We start from the raw sequence: 27,513 nt of genomic DNA, 5'->3' as shown, positions 1-27,513 counted from the left end.
AACATCAAGTTGTCCGCGGATTTGGTTTTTTCTGAGGCCTCTCTCCTTGGCTTTTGGATAAGACACCTGGTGCCTGTCTTTAGCCGGTCTTCCCTGTGTGCCTGTGTTCTATCTCCTTTTCTTATAAGGACACCACTCACAGTCAATTAGGTCCCACATTAATGACTTCATTTTAACTTAATTACCTCTTTAACCCTATTCTCCAAAACAGTCACATTCTGAGATACTGGGGTTTGGGACTCCAATGCATGAATTTTGACGGGATTAAATTCAGCCTGCAACACCCCTCTGCCCTACAACCCTGTTTTAGCAGTGGCCTTTCCCCCTTAAAGATGATTCTATTTAGTTTTAGGGGTAGTAAAATAATTGGCTGCTATATTTTAATTATTAGAAACAATTCTGCTAAATAAGAACACAGGCAGTCAGAGCCCAGTCGAAGGGACTTGATAGGGCTGGCGGGGGAAGAACTTCGCAGTCAGTTGGAAAGGAACGCGGGTCAGCGGGTGGCCCATACAAACGGCGCCAAACGCATCTCTGGGCTCTTTAACTCATACATATTGGGGGTGGCCACGTGACGTTCGTGTTCCTGATGACCATTGAGCTGACCCTGGTACGTGACTTCAGTTTACACAGCACTTTGACAGGCTTTGTCTCTCTTAAGCCTCCTGTCCCCGGGGGGGTGAGGCTGGTGAAGATTTGTCAGCGGCCAATTGTTTACTCTGCCAACATTCCAAAGAGCAAAATGTGCCCCTGTCCGGGAGTGTGACGCGCTCCTGGGACAGTTACTCAGCGACACCCCGTAGCCCTTGCGCCCCTGATTCAGACTACTCCGCCCTCTGGACGCATGCGCAGTTGCGGAGCTCTTCCTGCGAAAGAACTGCAGATACCCTAGGCTGACTCTTCAGTGCGGCAGCGAGAGGGTCTCTCCCGGCTCTACGTCACTTGTGTGCGACGGCGCCTGCGCCGGACACCATGCTGTCAGCCCAGCGGCGAGGTCTGGTCCTCCTACGGCTGCGGCGCCTCAGGAGGTGGCTAGGGCTCGGAACTTCTTCGTTCCTGCGGGGCCTTGGGCGAGAGCCCTTGGAGACAGCCCGGTCACTGTGTTGCGAATCCTCGCCTAGAGACGCACGAGACGGAGAGGGACGGCGCGAAGCGTCACGGAGCAAAGCTCCCAGCACAGAGTCGCCTCCATCTCTCCCTCTGCGCGTCCGAGGCACTGGGATCGGATGTCTTTCGTCACTGGAAGTCCTCAGACTGCCGACGCCAGAAGAGGAGTCACCCTCTCGAGAGCGCGAGGACTCGAGCGGAGACCAGGGCCAGCCCGGTCCCGCCCACCAGGGATCCGGGGGTCCCTTGCCTCCCTCCTTGGCCCAGTCTGTGGCCGAGGTAGAAGAGCTTCCTGGCTCCTCTTCCTGGCCAGCTTCCAGGGAGGGGCCCTTTCGCGTTGGGGAGCTGATCTTAGCTGAGACTGGGAAGAGAGAAACACAATTTAAAAAATTATTTAGGTTGAGTAACGCCGGACACTTAAATAGTAGCTGGGGTACTGTCCGGTTCAGCGAGATCGTGGGAAAGTTTCCGGGCCAGATACTGAGGAGTTCTTCTGGTAAGCACCTCATGCTGAGGAGGCCGGCATTGGAAGACTATGTATTACTGATGAAAAGAGGGCCTGCCATAACGTATCCTAAGGTAATGCAGTGGGAGTTGGGTGCGTATTGGTTACAGAAGGAGCAGAACTACAGCCCTGATTCATGAACTTAAAGCACATCTCAGAACGTTTAAAGTTTTTATGTTCTCAGACTTAAAAAACAAAACAAAAAATAACGGATGTGACTTTAACATATTTTATGATTGCGAGTTTTAGGAAACAGCCACCTTTACATTTCAATTTGGGAGTGTTGATTCATCTGTAAAGTGAAAAGAATATTGACCTACTATATAGAGTTATGTGAACTAATCAGGCACATAATAAGTACTTATATTTGTTCCCCATAACCCTTAAGTTTGCAAGTTCAGGACTCGAGAATGTTCAACTCTTTTGGTACCATAATGGAGATATTTTAATCATCATTTAATTAAATAAAGCATGTTACTAGGGATATGTTTTTTTTTTTAAAGATTTTATTTGTTTATTTAAGAGAGTGAGAATGAGAGAGAATGAGAGATAGAGAGCACGAGAGGGAGGAGGGTCAGAGGGAGAAGCAGACTCCCTGCCGAGCAGGGAGCCCGATGCGGGACTCGATGCGGGACTCGATGCGGGACTCGATGCGGGACTCGATGCGGGACTCGATCCTAGGACTCCAGGATCATGACCCGAGCCGAAGGCAGTCACTTAACCAACTGAGCTACCCAGGCGCCCCACTAGGGATATGTTTTATCAATGATATGTTACTCTGCTTTTCTCTTTAGGGAAAAAATAGTGTTTTGTATTAAAACAGCTAACACTAAGCATAGGAGAAATATTCTTTTTTTTTCCCTAAAGATTTTTATTTGAGAGAGAATGAGAGAGAGAGAGAGAGAGTGAGAGAGGAGAGGGTCAGAGGGAGAAGCAGACTCCACACCAGGCAGGGAGCCCGATGTTGGACTTGATCCCAGGACTCCAGGATCATGACCTGAGCCGAAGGCAGTCGCTTAACCAACTGAGCCACCCAGGTGTCCCAGGAGAAATATTCTTTATAATAAATTAACTGCTTAGTTTCTTGTTACAACTTTATACTAATCATCCACTGCTAGTGGTTTATTTCAGTTCTTTTTTTTTTTAAGATTTTATTTATTTATTTGACAGAGAGAGACAGTGAGAGAGGGAACACAAGCAGGGGGAGTGGGAGAGGGAGAGGCAGGCTTCCTGCTGAGCAGGGAGCCCCATGCAGGGCTCGATCCCAGGACCCTGGGATCATGACCTGAGCCGAAGGCAGACACTTAAGGACTGAGCCACCCAGGCGCCCCTGTTTATTTCAGTTCTTAATCATAGTCACAGTCCTTGAGTAGAATGTTCCTTTGTAACAACTCCTCCTATCCCCAGATGAGGAGTCCTTCGTCATTTATTCAGCAAATAATTGCCTATCTTCTATATTCAGGGCACTATTATAGGCACTGTTATAGGTGGTGGTGAGCCCCAGTTCTTGCTCTCAACCTAGACGTTACATCCTAGAGGAAGTGACAGAGAACACACAAGTAAATAAAAGGATAAGATAATTTCAGGCAGTGCTAAGTGCCATGAAGACAAATAGATTAACAATGACATGCTGGGGTGACCTGGGGGAGGAGAATACTTTATGTCAGATGGTTAAGGAAGGTCTCAAAAGAGGTACGTTTGATAAGAAACCTAGTATAAGGAAAAGCCAGCCATGCAGAGATCTAGGAGCCCAGTATTCTTGCAAAGGGAAGAGTAGTGCGGAGATGCTATTATGGCTTGAGTGAGTTAGGTAAGGGAGAAAGTGGTATGAGATGTGGTTATTCCATGTACATTGGTTACCATTGGAATGTTCTAAGTAGGAATCCAATTTATGTTTTAAAAGTCTACCAAGGGACAAAGAAAACCGTTTAGGAGGCTTTAGGCAAGTGGGGTATCATAAGCTCTTGACGGAAACTTTGTCTTTTTCTTACTCTGTCTTACCTCTTTTGACTGTTCCAATCTAGCTACCAAAAAAAGACTTTTGTAATTTCATCTTGCTTCCCCGCATCTTTTTTCCTCCCCATTAGACAAAACTGAGAGAATAGTTGTATTTTATACAGTTAGAAAGATTAATCTTTAGTGCACTTTCTGCCTTTCCAGTTGTAACAGATCAAAGTCACGGTGCTCCACCCTAAGGAGGTATTTACTTATTTATTTATTTAAAAGATTTTATTTATTTATATGAGAGAGCACAAGTGGGAAGGAGAGGGAGAAGCAGGGAGCCTGAGGCGGGGCTTGACCTGAGCTGAAGGCAGATGCTTAACCGACAGCCACCCCAGGTGCCCCTCTATCCTAACGAGGAATTTAAATACTGGATATGCTAGGTATTGACTTCTCTTTTTATTTCCCAAGTGGTGGCTGCAGGAAATTTGACTTCAACCTGTATAACTTTGAAATGCTTTTTAAGAAAGTACCTTAATTGTGTTGAAAGCTGGTCTCCGTGTTAGAATTATATAGTTTTGCCTTAATAGTAAAAGTAGGTCTGTGGGAGTAATTTCATTTTTTTTGTGGGAGTAATTTTAAATAAACTTCCTGAGAGAGACTTCTGAAATGTCAAAATTTCACATTGGTCAGTATTAAGCACTTTTAGGTTTGGAGTAGAAATATAAATGGAAACACTCCCCAAATTTTATTTTATTTTTTATATTTTAAAAGATGTTTATTTATTCTATTTGAGAGAGAGAGAGCGTGCGCATGCATGTGGGGAAGGTGGAGGGAGAGGGAGAGAATCTCAAGCAGACTCTGTGCTGAGTGTGGAGCCTGACATGACCTTGATCTCATGAACCTGAGATCATGACCTGGGCCAAAAATCAAGAGTCAGACGCTTAACTGACAGAGCCACCCAGGCGCCCCCACTCTCCAAATTTTTTTTTTTTTAAGATTTTATTTATTTATTTGACAGAGAGAGAGACAGCGAGAGCAGGAACACAAGCAGGGGAGCAGGAGAGGGAGAAGCAGGCTTCCCGCTGAGCAGGGAGCCCGATGTGGGACTCGATCCCAGGACTCCGGGATCATGACCTGAGCCGAAGGCAGACGCCTAACGACTGAGCCACCCAGGCGCCCCCCACTCTCCAAATTTTTAAATTAAACTTTTCTGCTGACATGCATGATTGTAGCACTTACAGAAGAACAACTGGGGGAGTAGAAATTTTTGCAACTTAATGAACCCTAACGTGCAACCTACTCATTAAAACTTTAGGCTGGGGTGCCTGGGTGGCTCAGTCGGTTAAGCGACTGCCTTCGGCTCAGGTCATGGTCCCAGGGTCCTGGGATCGAGCCCCACATCGGGCTCCCCGCTCAGCGGGAAGCCTGCTTTTCCCTCTCCCACTCCCCCTGCTTGGGTTCCCTCTCTCGCTGTCTCTTTCTCTGTCAATAAATAAATAAATAAAATCTTTAAAAAAAATAAAACTTGAGGCTGAGGATTAGATTTGTATTACTGAATTAATTGGGAGATTGGAATTCATGTTGAGAAAAAAAATGGAAGTTTGAAAGGGTTGTTGTTACCTGAAGTTCTAAAATGTGCAGAAAACTCAATAGAAGAATGATAGTTTATAACTTTGAAGGACTCTCCCAATAGCTTTAAATCCCTTTGGGAAGAGGCAGGGAAATGAATAAATGCAAATGTCCCACCCAAGTTTCGAACTGAAATTGCTGGGATGTATGTAGTGAAATCCAGTCTAGAAAACTCATCCCAGGACGCCTGGGTGGCTCAGATGCTTAAGCGTCTGCCTTCGGCTCAGGTCAGGATCCCAGGGTCCTGGGATCAAGTCCTGCATCAGGCTCCCTGCTCCTTGGGAGCCTGCTTCTCCCTCTGCCTCTCTCTCTCTGTCTCTCATGAATAAATAAATAAAATCTTAAAAAAAAAAAAAAAAAAAGAAAACTCATCCCATTGATATCATGTAACCTGAATAGCAGGAAACAAAAGCTAAAGTGTGCTCAAGTTTTTTATTTCATAATAGTAGGGTTCTTTATCTTATATAAATGATCCAAGAAAAATAGAACTGCCTTCTGCAGGACATTCCATTGATATGACTACTTAAACTGCTCCCACTTTTGTGGGTGCCTGGCATGTGGGAGGAGATATGTATGTCTGAAAGACTCAGCATTTGTGAATGAAACTTTTGGACTAATACATCTTAAAAATTACGTGTCTGTATATCATTTGGTCCAAGTCTTAGCCCTGCATTTTAGAAAATACATTTTGGCTTTTAATTAGACAACTGTACCTGTTAAACATTTTCTTATGCAACCAAACATATATTTAATATACAATTTTTTTTTACTCAACAGGATCCTAGAAACCTCCTCTTTAAGAATTTTCACAGCAGCTTTTTCCACAGAAGGAAAAGCTAGTAAAAACTTACCAGATGTGCTGCTTATTTATTAGCAACTTTGAAGGTTCGGATGGGGGAGTGTTGAAATAAATGCTAATGTTTAAATTTTTCTATATAACATGTGGTATAGTGTAATGATCAACAGCGTGGTCTTTGTGAGTTCAACATCCGTTCTGCTCCTGACTTGCCCACTTAATTCCTGGCTGTGTGACTTTGGGGAAATTACTTAATATCTTTGATACGTCTTTGTAATAGGGTTGATGATACTTTTCTCATATTATTATCCTGATTAATAAGATTATGAAAGCAATTTGCATGCTTAAAAAGCCTGGCCCATGGTAAAGTTTAAATAAATAGCCCTTATTACTATCATCCATGATATTCCTGTTAACGATTCAATTATAGCATTTGTGAAATAGGTCCTATCTATTACTGGTGTCCTAATGCTAAATGAGAAGTTCATTTTGTTTCATGCAGAGATTATGTAATACTTCCTAACTGGTCTTACTGCTTCTAATTTTTCTCTAGTATATTCTGCATTTCCCTGTCAGATTAATCTTCATAAAATGCCATTTATATTACCTTGGTGACATGCCCCTGTTACTGACCAGGTCAAGTTCAAGTGCTTTAGCCTGGCATTTAGTTCTCTCCTTTTCTCTTCTTCTGAGATGAGCAAACTGTGTTTATTCTACCTCTCTTTTCTTTAATACTGTTTCTACTTTGTGATTGTTTCCTTAAACTCTCTGTGTCTTTAAGCTAGGGCCTTCTTCTGATATCTCTGTTCTCTGAACTCCTATTGCTTTTATTGTCTATAATTTTGGTATTATGTTGAAGTGTTGCTTTATTTGCTAGGTGATTCTTGACTCTCATTTCATCAAGTAAAATATCAACTCTTGGTAGGCCGGGCCAGATTTTAATACTCTCTTTTCACTCCTTTCTTTCCAAGTCCAACATAGTGTTTGATAAGAGTCTGTGCTTAGTACATATTTATTGGTCACTGAGTCACCCATACTATGTTTCAATCATAGGATATGAGTATGATACTGTTGATGATGGATATCCACCCAGGTGATACTGTTTTGGAAGCTGGCTCAGGCTCTGGTGGAATGAGCTTATTTTTATCCAAAGCAGGTAAGAGATTGGGAGAAATGAGCTGAATTTAGATGGGCAAAGAAAACATTCAATCTTTCATAATAACAGAAAGTTAAGTGGATAAAGATGTCTTAGAAAATATTCACAGGGCGCCTGGGTGGCTCAGTCTGTTAAGTGGCTGCCTTTGGCTCAGGTCATGATCCCAGGGTTCTGGGATCGAGTCCCGCATTGGGCTCCCTGCTCTGTGGGGAGCCTCTCTCTCTCTCTGTGTGTCTCATGAATAAATAAATAAAATCTTAAAAAAAAAAAAAGAAAAAATATTCACATAACTTTGTGATGAAATCAAATGCAAGCAACTATTTTTTTCCACCTTGTACATTTATTCTAGTCGTTCTCCCTCTAGCCCTCTCTCCATTTTCTGTGCTTTCTCTTGCACCCTCCATGTGTTTTAAGGCTTCTTCCTTTCTTTTAAACTAAACTTTTTATTGGAACATAACATAACTATAGTGCACAGATAATAAGTGTGTAGACCCTTAAAGAATTTTTATTTATTTATTTATTAAAGATTTTATTTATTTATTTGACAGAGAGGGACACAGCGAGAGAGGGAACACAAGCAGGGGGAGTGGGAGAGGGAGAAGCAGGCTTCCCACCGAGCTGGGAGCCTGATGCGGGGCTCGATCCCAGGACTCTGGGACCGTGACCTGAGCTGAAGGCAGACGCTTGACTGAGCCACCCAGGTGCCCCCCTCAAAGAATTTTTAATACAGTGACCATACTCAAGTAGTTATCACTCAGACCAAGACAGGGAATGTTGCTGCATCACAGAAACTTGCTCATGTTTCCTCTTAGTCATAATTGATTGTCCCTAAAGGTAACCACTATTCTGCCTTTTATCATCATTGATTAGTTTTGCCTGTTTTGAACCTTGTATAAAAGTAATCATACAGTATGCACTCTTGAATGTGGTTCCTTGCAACATTCTGTTTGTGAGAGTCAGCCATTGCATGTGGCAGTAGTTCTTTCATTTTAGTGGCTATATAATAACTCCATTTTATAAACAAATTACAGCTTATCCATTCTGTCACTGGGCATTTGAGTTGAATATTATGAATAGTGCTGCTCTGAACATTCTCGTATTTGTCTTTTGGTTCATATGTGTACATGTTTTTTGTTAATAACAATTCCAGATGAATATTCAGTATGAGAGAATATAGAATGTAGAGGGTGGTCAGCTGCAAAGTCTCTAAAAATTATCAGTTGGTAAAGTATTGCTTCAGGGTAGCACCTGATCAAAAATCAAGAGGTAGGGTGCCTGGGTGGCTCAGATGGTTAAGCCTCTGCCTTCGGCTCAGGTCATGATCCCAGGGTCCTGGGATCGAGTCCCGCATCAGGCTCCCTGCTCCTTGGGAGCGTGCTTCTCCCTCTGCTTCTCTCATGAATAAATAAATAAAATCTTTTTAAAAAAAAATCAAGAGGTATACAGTAAACATAAATATCTGTTCATGTTCCCATCACTTGATTTCTGGTTACTGTTATTTTAATTGATTAGTGCTCCTGTTGACTGTTTAATTCCTCAGAGTGTCAGGGTTGCTTTGGCTGTTCTGGCTGCTTGTGCAGTTGTCCTTCCTCAGTTAATGAGAGACTGCTGAACAGTAATTGCACTCTTTTCATGTTCTTTATTAGTGTATTCTTTTTTCAATAATAAACTTTGTTAGAGCTGTCATAGGTGTATGTGGGTAGATTTTATAAAGAAACAGATAAAAATATACTGAATTAAACTTAAACCCTTTGTTCTTTCACCTAATGCCATCACATACAAACATAATCCAGTTTATGCCAGGTCAGGAAATTCATTCTGGCCTCCTCAAATCTTTTTTTGATTCTTTTCTGTACATAGTTAAAGGCAGTCATTTCTTCGCAGTTAGTAACTAAATCCTAAGTCCATTTGACAGAGTGAATTTATAAAAATTTGTGAGAGAGGAGTGCCCATATTTCTAATATCTATAGTATCAGAGGCATGTCATGGCATGAATAATCCCAAACTATACGTGATCAAGAAATTATTGCTATTTACGTTTGTGATGGATTTTTCTTCCGTAATTTTCCAATTGTTTAGCTTATGCTAATGTTAACATTAAATTCTGTCCCTTGAGAACATGATGAACTGCAGCTGGAGTTATATTTCAAAAGACATCCTAGAATTTAAACTTTTCATTAGTAAACTATAGACTTACTGATCTAGGACAACTCCCAAATGATACCAAATCACCTCAAACAGAGGTGGGTGGAAAATTAATTGCCTTTAATTAAAATGCAAATAGTCTTCTGCAGAAACTGCACTATTACTATGCTAAACAGTTTAAAAGTTCTTCAGACACACACAAAAATACAAATATCTTTTAAATATATGAAATGCCTAACTTCATCCATAACAAAAGAAATGTAAATTACAACTACAGTGATAAACTATATTCAGTTTTTATTTTTTTTAAAGATTTTATTTATTTATTTGAGAGAGAGAGAGCACAGAGGGAGAGAGAGAGGGAGAAGCAGTCTCCCTGCTGAGCAGGGAGCCCCATGTGGGACGCGATCTCAGGACCCCAGGATCATGACCCGAGCCAAAGGCAGACACTCAACCAACTGAGCCACCCAGGTGCCCCTGTATTCAGTTTTTAGATTGACACAGATAAAAATTTGAAAACTCTTTGTTGGAGAAAGTATGGAGAAATAGGCACTCTACTACATCGTGGGTAGAGTGTAAATTGGTATTATTTTTTGGAGGATAATTTGGTAATAATTTTCAAAATAAAAAATTCACATACCTCTTGAGCTAGTAATTTCATTTTGAGGACCGTCTTTTCATGGATACAAAGGTTTAGGCAACAATTTTCATTGCAATATTGTTTGTTATAGCGTAAGACTAGAAAAAAGCTAAATGTTCATCAGTAGATGACGATTTAAATAAACTATGGCATAACCATACAATGGAACATAATAACTCTTAAAAGGGATATAGTAGATTATTAATCACTGAAATAACATTGGTAAGTAGAAGGAAAGTATAGAACAGCGTATATAATACCTGTACGTTTTAATGTGTGTTAAAAACAGGGAAAGACAGTTGGCACCAGCTATCTTGTGAAGGGTAAATAACTGGTAATATGGTTGCCTCTGGAGAGGAAAATTGATTAAGGATCTGGGATGGGATAGAGAGTTTTCTAACCCTGAACAATTTGAATTATTTTTTCACATCAGTGTAATACCTTTGCAGAGTAATTCTTTATATTCTTTTATGAAATGATAGAATACAATGAAATATCATAAGTTCTTTTTTTTTTTTTAATTAAGTTGGATCACAAGGACGAGTCATAAGTTTTGAAATACGAAAAGACCACCATGAATTGGCTAAGAAGAATTACAAAAAGTGGTGTGATTCATGGAAGATGAGTCATGTAGAAGAGTGGCCAGACAATGTGATTTTTATTCATAAGGATATTTTAGGAGCAACTGAAGACATAAAAACTTTAACATTTGATGCGGTAAGTTTTCTAAAGTAGGTCCTATGATTTTATCTAATACTGACTACATAGAAAACAAGGATCACACTTCTTTTGTATGGAAAAGGCTCTTCATTATTTGCCCCATTTCTGTTTGTAGGAGTAGGAGGAATATTTTCCTTTAATATCATGGTAGGATTTAGAGCAGAGAGACATACTGAATCAGGTGCCAAAGCTGTTAATAAATGTGGGGTAATGACCAGATAGTAAGAGGAGTAGTTGAGCATCGTGAACCTCAGCATTTCTAGGATAAAGGAATAATAATTGAGGAGCAGCTTTGGGAACATATTGATCCCAGTGCCTGACCTCACGTTGTGAGATTTGGGGGAATGGCCCCCATCTGTCGGGGAACAGGCAAGAGGCATCTTTGGACAGTTAACATGAGACAGTTAACATATCTTTAATGAGTGTTCATTAAAGATACTGAGTTTGGGGGCATTTATTATGAGCATACCTCCAGAAAGTGGAGTGGATGGATATGTGAGGAGGAGGAACAGTGAGAGGTTGAGTTAGGGAGAAGAAACAGTAGTATGAAGATAAAAGGATACATGATGAGGGGATATTTTAGGCTGTGACCAGTGATGGTAGAGATGTGGGACATGGAGGTATTAGTTGGCTTCAGAGTTTCAGAATTCTAGTGTAAGTTGCTTAATCCTTGATGATTCCATTATCATTTCATAGCTTGGCACTACAGACTGAGGTCTAGGTCATCTTTGCTTTTTTTAATTGGCTGTTGGAAAGTTGGATTATTTTATCATTTTCTGAGGAAAACTAGTTGAAAAATGAAGTTCAAAGAGATTTTTTATCAGGACTGGTTCCTATCTCTAATGTTAATAAAGTCTGTGGTTTTGGTGACTCAGATTCCTGGACACAAAGACCACAGTTCTTTTTCCTCATCCTTGTTTGGCTTGCATATTACAGCTCAGTAAGGGCCAGAAAAAAGGAGTTTCTCTACATAGGCCATCCATAAGAATGTTACAGATACCTAGAACGTTAATTGGTCATCAGAAGTTTGCTTGATGATCATGAAACAACAAAAGACTTTAATGATATCACTGAAGCTTTGTAGAAACCTGTTGAACCATCCCTGATCTAGAAGAAAGAATATTCCCTACTAGATTTATTCGATGGACTCTCTTGAGTAATAGTGTCAGATGATTGCCAGTATGAGAAAATATAGGAGGAGGAGCCATACTCCTGCCATCCAAAATGATGGTAAATTGAACAAATAAGGTGTTAAACTACAAAGACAGAGAACAAAAGGAGAAAAAAATGTTTAATAAAAAATTTTTTTTTAATTTTGTTACACAAATTAACCCATTTATTATAGGCTAGTAATGTTTCAAATGGTGAAGCTTCTGCTGGTCTTTCAACTCCTTCAGTCTTCTGATAGCGGACTTTACTGTGACAGCAGAAGTGGTGTTGTAGGTCCAAGCGCCACCAGCGACGGTTTTCATGCAGGAGCCACAATGCCAGATCCCCACAGCTCGTCTTTTCATCTTTGTTTTGCCACAGAAGGAGCAAGTGTACTTGGCGTGCTGGCTTATTTCAATCTTCTTCACCATTTCCCTGAGGGAGGCACCATAACAGGTCCCGTATTTACCCACGATTCTGACCTTCTTGGTGCGTTTAGCCATGTCGCCGCAAACTAGGTCCGAGCCCAGAGAGCTAATAAAATATTTTTAACAAATTTTAAAAAGCCTAACCATCAGAAGATGAATGGATACAATGGACTACTAAAAATAGTATTATTTAACATAGTGAAATAAATGTACTATATGTACATCAGTAAATCTCAAAAGACGGTGCTTAGTGAAGAGAATCATTATAAAAGAATATGTATGGAATGGCCACACATAGGTAAACTTTAAAACTACATAAAACAGTACCATGTACTGTTTATAGCTATATACATATGTTGTAAAAGTATAAATTATTTGGGAACATTACCAACTTCAGGACAGTGATTACCTGAGGAAAGAAAGTGAGAGGGGAAGAGGAAACTAAGTTTTGGCGTCCATTCAGCCTGGTTCACTCTTGCGCTCCCATAATAGCCAAGATGACCTTGGATAAGTTACTTAATCTTTCTGTGCCTCAGTTCTCTCACGTACTGAACAGGAGTGATAATAATAGTTCATATTTCATAGAGTTGTTGAGGATTAAATAAGATACTTCATATAAAGTGCATAGAACAGTACCTGGTGTATAGTAAGCATTAAAGAAATATTAGCTAAGACTTTCATCATTATTATTTCTTTCCTTTTCTCTACCTGTTTAAATTCTATTTTCCCCTCAAAGTTTAGCTCAAAGGTCACCTCTTTCATGGAATGTATCTTATTCATTAACTGGGGGATTATCATCATTTTCTGAATTATTGAACCACTGTTTCTTGATTCAACAAGGATTTATTAAAGACCTGCCATGTGCCATGTACTATGCTAAGACAAAAGTGAATTATACATTTAAAGGAGCTTTCAGTCTAGAAGATAGACAAATAAACAATTACTGGAAAGACTCAGAAGCATTGAACACCGTGGCTGTAGAATTGGGTATCATGAGATGAAGCTGCAAATGCAGTCTTAAGGGGCTAGATAATGAAGAACACTTGTATGTATATTAAGCTAGGGCATAGAGACATTTTCTTACAGATAATGGGAACTACTGCTGAGTTCCTAAGTGGGGAGGAGAATGTCCAGATTCCTATTTTAAAGTAATTCATTTTTTTTTTTTTTTTAATTCCAGTATAGTTAACATACAGCGATTCATTTCAGGTGTACAATATAGTGATTCAGCAATTCCATATATTACTCAGTACTCATCAAGATAAGTATACTCTTCCATTTTAGAGTCATTCTGGTGGAAGAATAAGGCTGTGAGTCTGTGTAGAGAGCTATTGTAATGTTACAGTGAGATACAATAAGGTCCTGATCTAAGGCATTAGCCGCAGGATGAATTTGAGAAATACTTAATAGGTTTGTGGGGCTGGATAATTTTAATCCAAACGGAAACAACTAAACCCCACAGATTCTCAAAAGAGAATTCAAGGTAAAGAAAATGATGACTCTCAGCAAGTTTCCAGTTTGAGTGACTGGATGAATGGAAATGTTAATTGAAAATAGAGTATTCAAGAGGATTGGCAAGTTTCTTGGTTATCTGATTTTTGGTCCCTGTCAATAACATTAGACAAACTACAGCCGAAGAAGCCCATTTATGTTTATCATGTTGACCCTTTGATTCAGTCATTGAGATCTTTCCTTGAAATCGAATAGGCATTTTAAACTCCTGTCCAAACCTGAATTCTTGATTATTTCTGCCAAGCGTGCCCTTCCCATAGTCTTCACCATTTTCCTTACTAGAAAATGACGTCTCTGTTCTTTCAGTGGCATAGGCTAAAAACACTGGATTCATCCTGACTCCTCTTACTCTCCTATCCTACAACCAATCCTAATTCTGACTCTATCTTTTCCAAAATAGATACCACTTGTTATCATATCTAGTGCTATTGACTATTGCAAGTCACCGTCATCCCTCCTTGCCTTCTCCCAGTCTTTTCTATGTGTAGATTGAATGAATAAGTCAGAATGTACTTGTGCCCCTGAATTGTACACTCACAGTTCGTCTCTTAGCGTTTTTCCCCTTTTGTCTCCACTGCAGCAACAGTGGCCTTCTCACACTCACCAAGTGTCCTACAGTCTCAGAGCATTTGTACTTGCTGTCTGTCCATCTGGAGCACACTTCCACCCTAAATTTCCACAGGGTAAGCTTAATCATTTTCTTCAGGTCTCTCCACTGACCAGCCTACGTATAAAATAGCCTTCCTTTCCATTACTCTCTGCCCCTTATATTCTGTTTTATAATTCTGAAGTTCATCATGTCACTTATCCTCCTCTGACTTACATATTTATTGGATTTTTGTTTAATGTCTGTCCCTTTATTAGAATATATGGTCCCTTGAAACAAAATAGAATATAAGCTCCTGTTATATATCCTTTCTACTTAGCAAAATGCTTGGCACATGGAAGGTGCTCAATAAATATTTGGTGAATGAATTAATGATGACCCATTAATACTATTTAAAAAAACACATAAATAATGGAATAATTTCTAATTTAGTAAACATGTTGATGTGCCAACTACTCTTAGCTTTCCAGAGTTCTTCATCAATAAAAGCCACTTTTTCTATTTTGCCCGTATTTGTTTTTGTTGTAAATGAATTTGTTTTTTAAATTTCATTTACTCATTGTATTCATTTGACATCTTTTATGAGTACAGTCCTGTATTGTGCAAATGGATGAAGAATAAAGAACTAAGGGTCAGGATTCTTGCATTTTAGAATCTCTAAAATTAATACTCATAACTTTCCTTTTGAACATAGAAATACATACTTGAGATCATGTGAATTTGTTGCCAAAGCTGAACTAAAGTATTAAAACTTGTATAGATACGTATGCATTTGTATAGATATGTGTATATGAGATATAGCTGAAGAAAGATTCCTGTATTATTGATATTGCCAAGTGCAAGACATGCCATTATGAGTTTCACGTAGTCAAGTACTGTGACACACTGTATAATAATGCTTTTTTGAGAACAGCAAAATGACAGCTAATAGTATTAGAGTTTAAAAAAATGAAGACTTTAACTGGGTAATTGCTTTTCAAAAGTGTATCATTTTACCGCAGTAAGAAAGAACACCTGTGCTTTGTTTAAACAAAACTCAGTCTGATTTGCTTTCCCCCTGACAGGTAGCTTTGGACATGTTGAATCCTCAAGTTGCTTTGCCTGTTTTATATCCAAATCTTAAACAGGGTGGTGTGTGTGCTGTATATCTAGCGAAGTGAGTAATGTGGCTATTCTTTGTAATGTGATTTTAAACACACTTTTGTTTTGTCTCAAGTAGTTGACTACAATGTTCGTTTTTGTAACCGAATTAGGTATATATGTCATCTTGTAAAACTGTTACAAAATGACGTATGTCCCAATTAATTTATATTGCTGTTTAAATCACCCTTTACCTGAATGGTAAAATAAGATGCATACTTCTTACAGTTTAGAAGAAAAGTTTTAAAAGTGTAATGTGAACAATAATGTTAAATCATAGTCTCTGTATATATATATTTTTTTTACTTAGTAGTCTATGAAATTGCATGTTATGTGATCTAACTTGCATGTTTATATTTCCCCCTTGGTTTAACTATAGCATTTAAATTTGGGTTAAGAAGTATAGTGAACTTAAAATAAGTATCAAGTTATTATTGTAATAGAAATTTAAAGTACTTTTTTTCACTTTTCTAAAAGTATCACACAGGTTATTGAACTTTTGGATGGAATTCGCATCTGTGAACTTGCTCTCTCATGTGAAAAGATAAGTGAAGTCATTGTCAGAGATTGGTTGGTTTGCCTTGCAAAACAGAAAAATGGAACTTTAGCTCAAAAAATGGAACCTAAAATCAACACAGATTTACAATTACATTCTCAAAAGAAAATTAGAATTGAAGGTGAGATGTTTCAAGAGGATGACCATGGTGAGGTTCGATTTTATTTCATCATGTTTGTAATAATAAATGGAGGATAGGTTCCTGAGTGTACTGACCAATGATTATAAAACTACTTCTGAGGGATTTGTTCTTTTTCCCTAGAGAAATTGAAATGTGGTATTTATTCTGTTAAAATCTCTAAAGGACAGAAAAATGACTTTTCTTGCCTTTTACGTAAAACTCTGATACCTTTGAAGAATTGATATTTTTGTATCAAGGAGGTTGGCTTATGGAATACTTTAAATATATTAAAGGATGTTTTTAATTTAGGTCAGTGATTATTACTGAAGGGAAAGAATTCAATAGGACCTGATATGCAAATAGCTAATATTCCAAAAAGCAACTTCCAAGATGCTACTGGAATTCCTCAAAGAGCTAAATTTCGATCCTTGCTGTATGACCATTATGGTCATTATTTAGGCCATGAACAAGTTTTCAAATATCCATTGATGGATGATATATAGGCTTATCCATTTGGTTATAAAACCATATATAAGTTTATCATTTAATCCTTGACAAATTTTTTCTGTAAGATAACTAGCAGAGCAGCTCCAAAACAAATGCTGGGAAAAAAAAAAAAAGGTTTGAGAGAAAAAACTTAAAGGGGCAGTAATTTGTATTTTAACAGTTTTATGAACAAATTATAAAATATTTTATATAGCTTATAATACATATTTTGTTCTACAACAGAAGAGTCACATTCTGATTTTCCATATGGATCATTTCCCTATATTGCTAGACCTATACACTGGCAAACTGGTCATACAGGTGAGTGATGTTTTCAGGCCATATTAAATGTTGTTTTCTTCTAATTTTGTAATGACCTTACTTTTTTGTCTCCTTAAATTAGCTTTTCTCGTCAAGCTGAGGAAGTTTAAACCACCACATAACTGAGTACCTCAGATGACAGCAACTGATTTGAAGATGGAAAAGTATCAAAATAGAACTTTATATTGTGAATCACTACTTTCATAGGTTGGAATTGTTAGCTATTACTATGAATCGTATAACTTTTACATACAATTTTGAAAAATAACAAAAGCTAAAGGAAGATGTGTAACATTTCAGAACTGTTTAAATGTCCCATTTGACACTTGTCTTGTAGTTAGTTTGACATTTTGTAGTTAATGATTCCAGGTTGGTTTAGTTGAGCCATCTCATTCTTCACTTCCTGTAAACCACTCCATAGATTTGTCTTTCTTCATAAAATTAGTTTTCTTTTCTTTCTTTGATTGATGGTCATTGGCTACCAAAATAAAATATGCATTTTAAGATAAATTTTATGTATCTGTGTATTTTACATACATATTTTAATGGCTTGTATCTATCTTAAAAAGTAAAGAAATCTGGGTTATAGTAAATAATAGGAAGAAAACTGATAACGATATAACCATCTTAAAAATTATAACAAAAGATGTAACAATTCTTAAGTCTCTTTTATCCTTCTCAGAATCATTTTAACTCATTTGAAAGAACATCAGAATTAGTTAGGGGTTTATTATTCATAGGCATCAGTTATTTAGCATTTACCAGGTGCCCTACATTGTTTTAAGAACTTTATAAAGTTTTTTCATTTATTATGTGTAGCTCATCTTTTAAGGTTATCCATATTTTACAGATAAACAAAAAGAGTGGTTAGGTTATTGTTTAAATGTAGATGTTTTATAGGTTTTAAAGGGTAGTGCCTGGGAAGATAAATGCTGCTATTCCTGGGTTTATCCCTTAGGCTAGAGCTATTTAAAAAAATACATATACTCTAAATAACATTTTACATATTTTTCATTATGTGAAAAATTTTAACATAAAATCTCTGCTTTTTTAGACTATAGTCTAAAAAAAGTCTAGATATTAAATAATCACACAAATATAAAATTAAAATTGTTATAAATGCTCCACAAAGAAGTACAGAATACTATAATAGGGATTTTGCTCTGGTTTAAGTAATTACCTGTGCAAGTGACAATTGAGCTGAGACCCGAATGGTAAGTACAAGTTAATTATAGCAGGGAAAATGAGAACAAAAAGGGCAGCGATGCTGGGGTTGAGTGAAAGAGACTGGAAAAATAGGTAGGGGTCAGGCCATGGCAGGATCTTGTATATCTCTTAAGGAGTTTGTCCATGCTAAGAAGAATAGGGTCTCACTGAAGGATTTAGTGAAGTGACGGGCAACATGTTTAGATCTGTGTTTTGAAAAAAAATCACTCTGGTTGCATTTTAGGAACTGATTGAATCATAAGCAGAGTAGTCTTCTGGTGTCATATTTCTAAATGGTAACTATCTGAACACTCATACAGTAATAATGGCTTTATAGTTTTCATAACATTACCAGATATCTAGAAGCTCTGAAGTACATTTTAAGTTCTGTCAAGAAATACTTCCTTTTGGGGCGCCTGCGTGGCTCAGTAAGTGAAGTGTCTGCCTTTGGCTCAGGTCGTGATCCCAGGGTCCTGGGATTGAGCCCCACATCGGGCTCCTTGTTCAGTGGGGAGTCTGCTTCTCCCTCTCATGCTTCCCCTGCTTGTGCTCTCTCTCTCTCTCTAATAAAAAAAAAAAATACTTCCCTTTCTTCTGCCCTTCTATTTAACCAGTAATAAAATTCTGTCCTTCATGGATTGTTTTGAATGCAAGCTCTAATTGTACTACTTGGAGAAGGGGCTGGCTTAAGAGCAAAGAGAAGTTGTACCTTCTACTCCTATTTCTTTTTTTTTTTTTTCTTAAAGTAGGCTCCATGCTGGGCATGGGACCCAACGTGAAGCCTGAACTCATGACCATGAGATCAAGACCTGAGCTGAGATCAAGTCAGACACTTAACCTACTGAGCCACCCCCAGTAGCCCCATTCTACTATTTCATGTAGAATAATTAGTTTCTGTTCAGAAAGTACACTGTGCTCAATAGATGTTGAATTGAACAAGACTTCTTTAACAGTGTCCATTCTAATATTAAGCTAAATTGAAAACCAAACTACATAAGCAAATAAGCATTTATTTATATGGTTAAAGTTCAGCTTAAGCCCTTTCTCCATGTCTCCACTAGAACATTAAGCATGTTTACAGTCTTGCTTATGGGACACATGCAATCTTCTAAAATTAGCTTCCTAAATGCACATCTGGCTTTCATCTACCATACTGTAGACTCCTCCAGATTTGTGACTGACTCAACTGTCCTCCTAGTACCTTCTAGAGGTCCTACCTTTTCCACTCAGTAAATGGTCAGTAAAAGTGTGCTGATGGCTATAAGCCTATACTTGACCACGTTGTTTTATCTGTTGACTTGGTTCTAGGGAGAAAGTTGGGAATATAGCTTACGGACTGTGGGAGAATTGGAGTTTGAACTCCGTACTTCAGAGGCAGTGGGGACGCCTGAAGATTCTACAGTCATGTAAAAGGAGGTATTTTTTAAAAGTTAGTCTGTAAGCAGTGTCTATGAGTATTTAAAGGAAGGAAAAAACAAGTGAATTAGAAATTAGGACACATAGTATACCTTATGAGTTGATTGGTAGTAATCTACAACTATGAGGTGAGGAAAAGGGGCAGATGTAAAAAATATTGTGCAGGAATAACCAGATGATTCATTGGATATAGAGAGAACGAAGCTATGTATTTCCAAAGTTTTATGTTTACCAGCAGCCCTCTCCCTTCCTTTGCTAGGCAAAGCAGGACTTAGTCAATGCTCAGCTCATATATTACTTCCTCTAAAAAGTCTTCAACAGGTCTCTCGCCCTACAAAATTAATTCTGGGATCTTTGTGTTCCTAAATGTTGATCATATAATTAGCATTGCCCTATTACATCATTAATTTATAAGCCCTCATTATGCCTTAAGTATTAGGATTTTAAATCTGCATGACTAGAACAGTTGTAGTGACTGAAATAAGTTCAGAAAGGGATTTTTTTTTTTTTTTGAGGAAAAATTATTTGGTTTTAGATTATATAACAGTTGCAGTGTTCCATGCCTGCCTATGTGATCCAGGAATAAGCTTTGGTATATTGCTTTTTTCCTTTGGCTTCACTCTGAAATCTGAGGCGTCCTCTGCATATTCATGTTTCAGATTAATTTAGGTGTCATAAGGCTTAAAACAGCATAAGGTAAAGAGAAAGTGTCATTTAGTATAAAAATAGGCCATATATTCAGATAGAACTGGGTCCTATCTTGCTGTTTTTGTTGTTGCTGTTGTTTTACCTTGCAACTGTGACTTTTCTGAGTTTGTCACTAAAATGTACGTCATGATGCCACTTAAAGATTTCTTGAGGAGGGTGGTCAGCGTTAAATGAGACTATCTTTGTAATATGCCTGGTACAAGATTGGTGATTGTGAGGTACATAAGTTCGTAAAGAATGCCTTATTTAGGGGCGCCTGGGTGGCTTAGTCAGTTAAGCATCTGCCTTTGGCTTGGGTCGTGATCCCAGGGTCTTGGGATCGAGCCCCGCATAGGGCTCCCTACTCAGCGGGAAGCCTGCTTCTCCCTTCTCTCTCTGCAGTTCCCCCTGCTTGTGCTCTCTCACTCTCTGTCAAATAAATAAATAAAATCTTTTTTAAAAAAAGGCCTCATTTATCTCCCAACCTTGTCAAAATAACAACTGTTTTGTTCCTAATGAATGTCATAAGCATGTTTATGTAAAACTTGTTTTCTGAACATGTTTTGAGAAGAAATTTTTAAAGGTAGAAAAACAGGTTTTTACCTGAAAAGCAAGGAGTTGCTTGTGTCTGAAGATAGAAGCATTGATAAGCATTTACTGCTTTATTTTAGCACAGAAGTCTGGAGTACAGTATCAGCTCTTTGTGTCTCTTGTAGAATGATGAATTGAGTTTTCTGCAACCATAAGCCATTAGGTGATTCCGACCACCTTATGTGGACTGAAGGAAGAAAATTTTGCTAGCAGAGGTCACTACTGGCAATCAGCAGCTGCTGAGGCAGTAAGAGACTGACCACTGCTCCTGATAATATTGTGTTACCCTTAAATGTCCCCACACCCCCAATAAGCTCACTTCCAATTAAGCCTACCGAAGGAAAATGAATGTATATGTTTACTGGTCAAGTGTATGTATGATCAGTTGTTTTTCTCTATTTTGTCTACCCTGTGTCATTCTGAAACAAAAGGTTTTACATTTAATACTCTGAATAAAAGAGGAATGAATAAATACTTGTTCCTTCCTGTACGGGATCTGTGTATATCCTAAACCAGGGATGGGATGAAAGCACAGTTCCATTTACAACTCCCGTAAGTCAAGTGCTCCACGTCTCATCCACAGTCCCTCAAAGTCATGCTCGTTTTTTCAAAGCAAACTGACTGGCAGAGCCCCTTCCTCCCTGGGTGCCCTGTGCTGTCCTGTTGAGATATCAAAGCCTAAAATACAGTGTTACTACTCTTGATATCTACAGGCTCCAGTCTGAGTAAACCATAACTACTTGTGTTCTGCTTTCTATAAATATCTGTTCAAATTGTGGCTAGAATTGTCTCCCAATTCACTCCATACAATCTTTCATCAGGAACTTGGTTCTTAATACTTTCACCACCTCCTCAGTCCTTAGTGGTCTACCAAAAGACTTCTGTGGCAGCTTATTTTCACCACCGAAGGTAGGGTTTCATCAAGGTGGGCAGTAGAGCGTAATAGTTAGGAATTCAGGCTGTAGTCTAGAGTCAGACAGACCTGGGTTCAAATGTTGCTCCGCCACTTTGGGCAAATGATTTAACCTCTCTAAGCCTCAGTCTCCTTATCTGCAAAGTAGAGATAATAGTATTTATCGTAGGGTTGGCTGTGAACAGTAAGTGAGATTATCAATGTAAAATGTTTAACATATTGCCTGGAACATTTTAAACATCTAGTAAATCTTACAAGAATCAAAGAGTGCAGGTAAAAATTGCTGGGATAGAGGGCAAGGATGCTAAAAGGCAATTTTTATTTTATAATTTAGCCTATGGTAGATCCTACTTACCTTCAGATAAAAGTGAACCAATAAAAATTATGCTTGGAGGTGTTGCAAGGGAAGAGACTAAACTGTCAGTCAAATTTGTTTAGTGATTACTAAGGCCAGGGAATGGAACAATGACTGAGATGTGGTTCCTACCCTAAAGAGTCTTAAGAGTTTAGTTTCTCTTTTAATAAAACTTCAGTAGCCACTGTTAATCTCATAAGGATACAGCAAAAATAAATATGTGATATTCTGAAATACAGGTCTCATTATAGAATTTAAGAAGAACCATAAGAAATCTGTCAGTCCTATATCTTACATGGGTGAAAATCTGGAAGAAGGGCTTTATAAGAAGTAAAAAGGATCACTGCTAGTAGAGTGATAACCTTTATAAATATAATTTGAATGAGAATTATGGTGTGATTGACTAAATATTTCAAGTTCATATGATTTTTTTATTTTCTAATTAAGGTACCACTGTTCAAAGTCATTTAAATTCCAACAAAAATGAAATGTGCAAATAAATTAGGATACTCATACCATGTCATGATTAAAAATCAGGTTTCCTAAGACTAATGACATGGGGAAATGCTTTATGATAAAGTGAAAGAAAGCGGGCCTAGATATAGTATACTTCTAATTTTTTAAAAATAGAAGATAGAAAAGTATATAGTGTTACAGAACTATAGTGATCAAAACAGGATGGTATTTGCATAAAACTGACCCATAGAGAAATGGAACAGTATAGAGAGCCCAGAAATAAACTCACACATATGGTTAATTAATGACAAAAGAACCAAGAAGTGGAAACAGATAGTCTCTTCAATAAATGGTATTGTAAAAACTGGACAGTCACATGCAAAAGAAATGAAGACCACTGTGTTATACTATGCACAAAAAGTCAACTCACGACAGATTAAAGACTTGAATGTAAGACCTGAAACCATAAAACTAGAACAAAATGGGAGGACATTCATCTTGCCAATGGTTTTTTGGATTTGACACCAAAAGCAAAGGTAACAAAGCAAAAATAAACAGTAGGATTACATCAAATTAAAAAGCTTCTGTACAGCAAAGAAAACCATCAGCAAAATGAAAAGGCAACCTATGGAATGGGAGAAAATATTTACAAATCATATATCTGATAAGGGGTTCATATCCAAAATATATAAGGAACTACAACTCGAGAAAAAAAATCCAATTAAAAAATGGGCAGAGGAAATGAATAGACATTTTTTTCAAAGAAGACACATAAATAGCCAACAGTTACACAAAAAGGTGTTCAACAGCACCAATTATCAGGGAAATGCAAATCAAAACCACAATGAGATATTTCATGCTTATCAGAATGGCTATTATCAAAAAGATAAGAAATAACAAGTGTTGGTGAGGATTTAGAGAAAAGGGAACCCATGTACATGTTGGTGGTAATGTAAATTGCTACAGCCAATACGGAAAAACAGTATAGAGGTTCCTCAAAAAAAACCACAGAACTATATGATCCAGCAATTCCATATCTGGGTATCTATCCTAAGGGAAAAATAAGTATCTCAAAAAGTTATCTGCACCCTCTTGTTCGTTGTAGCACTTAGCAATCGTCAAAACCTGGAACAACCTAAGTGTTCATCTGCTGATGAATGGATAAAGAAAATGTGGGGTGTGTGTGTGTAGACTAACATTCAGCCATATAATATCATTGGAATGGAGTATCATTCAGCTGTAAAAAATAAGGAAGTCCTGCCATCTGTGACAACATGGATGACCTTGAGGGCATTATGCTAAGTGAAATACTTCAGAAAAAGAAAAATACTGTGTGATCTCACTTATACGTGGAATCTAAAAACAAAACAAAAAAAATGAACTCACAGATACAGAGAACAGATTGTTGTTTGCCAGAGGTGGGGATGCACATTGGGCAAAATGGGTGAAGGTGGTCAAAAGATACAAACTTCCAGTTACAAATCAATCTTGGATGCAAAGAGCAACATGGTGCCTATAGTTCACAATACTGTATTGCATATTTGAAGGTTACTAAGAGTATATCTTGTAACTTCCCATCACAAAAAAAAAATTAAACTATGTGGTGATGGACTTACTGTGGTAATCATTTCCTAATACATCAAATCATTATGTTGTACACCTAAAATTAATACAGTATTATATATCAATTATATCTCAATTTTAAAAAGTGTATAGAAGAAAACCAGTAGTTAATCACTGATAAAGATTACAAATATATTTTCTTTTTGAAACTTCTATTGAATGAAACATTTCAAAGAAAATGATTCAGGGTCTTCAAATACTTAATACTTTAAAAATACTTGAGACCCAGGGTGTATTAGGTTTTCAATTTAACATAAGTCACACTAAAAATCTTTTAGTTTAGATAAGCTACCCCAAAAACAGATACTGACACAAGACAAAAACTGAAAAGGAGAAAACTTTCAATACTAATTTAACTCATTGTTCTAGTATATAAAATTATTATGTACCCCTGCCTGTAAGCACTGACCACGGGTCAATAAATAATTTGGATTTGTTAATAACTTGCATAAATCTAATTCTGACATATTACTAAATCATACCTTGAGAATAGCTATAAGCTTGAGAAGGATCGACTACCATGTCCATTGAGAAGGAGTTGTGTGATTCCTGAGAATGTTTCTCCATCACCTCTACTGTATCACTGGATGAAGATGATGAAGACAATCCCAGTCTAACATATCTTCCTTTTTTACCACAGAGTGAACAATCTACTGGTGTGGCACTAGGTCCCCTGGGCAGTTGAACTTCATCTCTGTTGTAGTTTCTAACAGCTCCACTGTGATGCACAGAGCGTTCCCGTTGCCATATATAATGGGTTGGAGCAATAGCCATAACCTACAGTGGAAAGCTTTCTTTTAGAATTTTAATAAGATTTTAAAATTTGGTAAAATTAAGTACAAAAATATGACTCACACCTATCTCTAAAACTAGATCTAAAAACCTAAGTTACTGATGTTAAAAAAAAAAAGACCTCTCCAGATAAGACAGTATAGGGTGTGTGTGTGTATAAAGTGATTCACTGCTTGAATCCTTAAGACAATACAAAGTACTTAAGTTATTTCAAATATTTCAACCTTACAGGTTTTTCAGTTCTGAATATTGTAAGTTTGGGATAGATAATACAGTTAGTCCAAAACAACACATAATTCTTAACTTTGGAATATATTTGGTTGGAAATAACATTGTTAAGTTTTCTAACTATGTATGTTAGGCTAATCTTAACATGTTTGCACTTATGTCAAGGGAAAAGGTGAAGAACATGGGTAAGTTACTTAACCTCTCTGTTCCTCAGTTACCTTGTCAGTAATATGGAGAAAATAATAGAGTCTCCTTTAGAGGGTTTTTGCAAGAATTAGATGAGGAATTAATTATAAAACACTTAAGATTCATTGCTACATGTTGGGCTAGATAAAATACCGCCTTTTGAGTCAGGATAGCCTTAGTTCCCTAACGTGGCTCTGCCACTTACTAAGCTGTAGGATAGTGGGCAAGTTACTTAGCTTTTCTGAGGCTCAATTTCTTCATATTTAAAATGGGGATACTATCTGCCTCATAGGAGGGTTAGAAATGTGTAAAATCCTTATCACATAGTAAGCAGCTGGCAAATGACAGTCATTTAAGAAGTCAAAGTAGGGAAATACACCTACATATGTTGACCCCATGAGGTCTAAAATTTCTAAGCAGAGTGTTAGAATGTTATTCTAAGCAAAAATGTTTAGTTGCCGTTATCAATGATCAAAGTAAATGAGAATTGTAGCAATTTGTTAGTTAGGCAGTGCCTTATTAATGCCTAAACCAGTGATTTTCAACTTGTTTCAAGAGCTCTGAGTTTTCATAGACTATATCAGGGGTCCCAGGATGGACTATGGGAAGACCAATTTTTAGGGGATTGTGTATAAAATTTCGCTTGGAAAGAAGGCTTTTGTTATTAAAAATGAAAACCTTAAACCCCCAGATTGAGACCAGTCCACTTAGAAAACAGGGTACCCGTGGACTCCCCCCAAATAATGGCATAAAGAATGCTAGCTATGCTGATTTTTTAAAGTATATTTTAGGATTGAATTTATTTTATAATCCACTTCTTAAATCCTTCAAAAAATTTTTCAACAAACATGTAATAAAGTAACATAATTTTTTGAAAGTAGATGTAAAGATATTAATTCTAACAATAAATATTTCCATAACAATATAAAACTAGGTTCAGAGCTACCTGAAGTGAGAAAGTAGAGTATCAGAATTTCTTATTCCTTCCATATTTATCTATTTCTTCCTCAACACTTGTACATCTTTATTTCCCATTTCTGGAACGTCCTCTCCCTTTTGTCTTAGTATTGCTTTTCCTTCAATGCCAAGCATAAGTCCCACCTTTCTAAAAACTTCAGTTTTTAGATTGTACTGTTTTATTGTTAATGCTACATTAGGACTTTAGCATGTGTCTAGTACTCAGATACATCTTTTTATGAATGTGACCAATCTACTGAAAGTCCTCTGGGCAGGAATAGTCTTAAACACCTCTCTATCAAATGCCTTCCACACAATATTATGTAGTCATTGTATATTTCTTATTGATGATGAAAATAATTAAGAATTAGAGGCCACTGACATAAACTTCCAACATGATTTTTTTAAGAATCCTGTAGCAAAGTCTAGTGAGAAAAGCAGAGAAAAATAGGAAGCAAAGGGCACAAAATAGGTTTAGTAAGCCGTTCTTTGTATAACAAACTAGGTATGTCTCTCTAAATGCTAACCCAGCTAGAAAAATGCATGGACACATGCTTGTGTACTTTTAAATGTATGTTTGCATATATTTTATACATACAAATATTAGATTATTGTGATAACAGCAAATTGCAACGAAAACTGTAAGAGGGTCAAGAAAGTAGGATTTTGGTCTTAATTCTATTAGTTCTATGACCTTGGCAAATTACATAATCTTCTGGGCTATAGGTATCTTTCGTATAATGAGAAAACAGGTCACTTACAGTCCTCAAATTCTGTGATTTATGAAAGTAACTTGTTTTGTTTTTTAAAGATTTTATTTATTTATTTACTTGACAGAGAGAGAGACACTTCGAGAGAGGGAACAGAAGCAGGGGGAGTAGAGAGGGAGAAGCAGGCTTCCTACGGAGCAGGGAGCCTGATGTGGGGCTCAATCCCAGGACCCTGGGATCATGACCTGAGCCGAAGGCAGACGCTTTTTTTTTTTTTTAAAGATTTTATTTATTTATTTGAGAGAGAGAGAGAATGAGAGATAGAGAGCATGAGAGGCAAGAGGTTCAGAGGGAGAAGCAGACTCCCCGCTCAGCAGGGAGCCCGATGTGGGACTCGATCCCGGGACTCCAGGATCACGACCCGAGCCGAA

General features: G+C 37.6%; 2 protein-coding genes and 1 pseudogene across 4 annotated transcripts in view; 1 reads left to right on the top strand and 2 right to left on the bottom strand.

Annotated features, from left to right (window-relative positions):
* The first annotated feature begins 945 nt into the window (after positions 1–945).
* TRMT61B (tRNA methyltransferase 61B) lies at positions 946–17,472 on the top strand. Of its 3 annotated transcripts, none has more exons than XM_028099562.2 (7): positions 946–1,686; positions 7,035–7,137; positions 10,449–10,639; positions 15,403–15,494; positions 15,956–16,155; positions 16,885–16,962; positions 17,045–17,472. In XM_028099562.2, the coding sequence occupies exons 1-7, from the start codon at positions 973–975 to the stop codon at positions 17,086–17,088; spliced, it is 1,422 nt and encodes a 473-aa protein (XP_027955363.1). In that variant the 5' UTR covers positions 946–972; the 3' UTR covers positions 17,089–17,472. The 3 variants fall into 3 exon arrangements, with proteins under 3 accessions (XP_027955363.1, XP_027955362.1, XP_087882507.1); XM_028099561.2 differs by having other exon boundaries at positions 15,956–16,182; XM_088026381.1 differs by lacking the exons at positions 16,885–16,962; positions 17,045–17,472 and adding an exon at positions 14,312–14,414 and having other exon boundaries at positions 15,956–16,045.
* On the bottom strand, positions 11,951–12,319 carry LOC114205951 (large ribosomal subunit protein eL43 pseudogene; annotated as a pseudogene).
* Positions 16,783–27,513, bottom strand: part of SPDYA (speedy/RINGO cell cycle regulator family member A) — a 29,173-nt gene continuing 18,442 nt past the window's right edge. Inside the window, exons 6-7 of the mRNA XM_028099564.2 lie at positions 24,692–24,986; positions 16,783–17,440 (exon numbers count right to left, since the gene is read on the bottom strand). Coding sequence (XP_027955365.1) covers positions 17,352–17,440; positions 24,692–24,986 — 384 coding nt within the window. The 3' untranslated portion in view covers positions 16,783–17,351. The remainder of the gene's footprint in view (positions 17,441–24,691; positions 24,987–27,513) is intronic.

The sequence above is a fragment of the Eumetopias jubatus genome, unplaced genomic scaffold (assembly GCF_037043125.1).
Source record: "Eumetopias jubatus isolate StellerSeaLion01/CBP00866 unplaced genomic scaffold, mEumJub1_p1.0 scaffold_9, whole genome shotgun sequence".
In the NCBI taxonomy this organism is placed as follows: Eukaryota; Metazoa; Chordata; class Mammalia; order Carnivora; family Otariidae; genus Eumetopias; species Eumetopias jubatus.
Note: the sequence above shows the minus strand (reverse complement) of the source record. Positions and strands in the feature narration are given on the sequence as shown.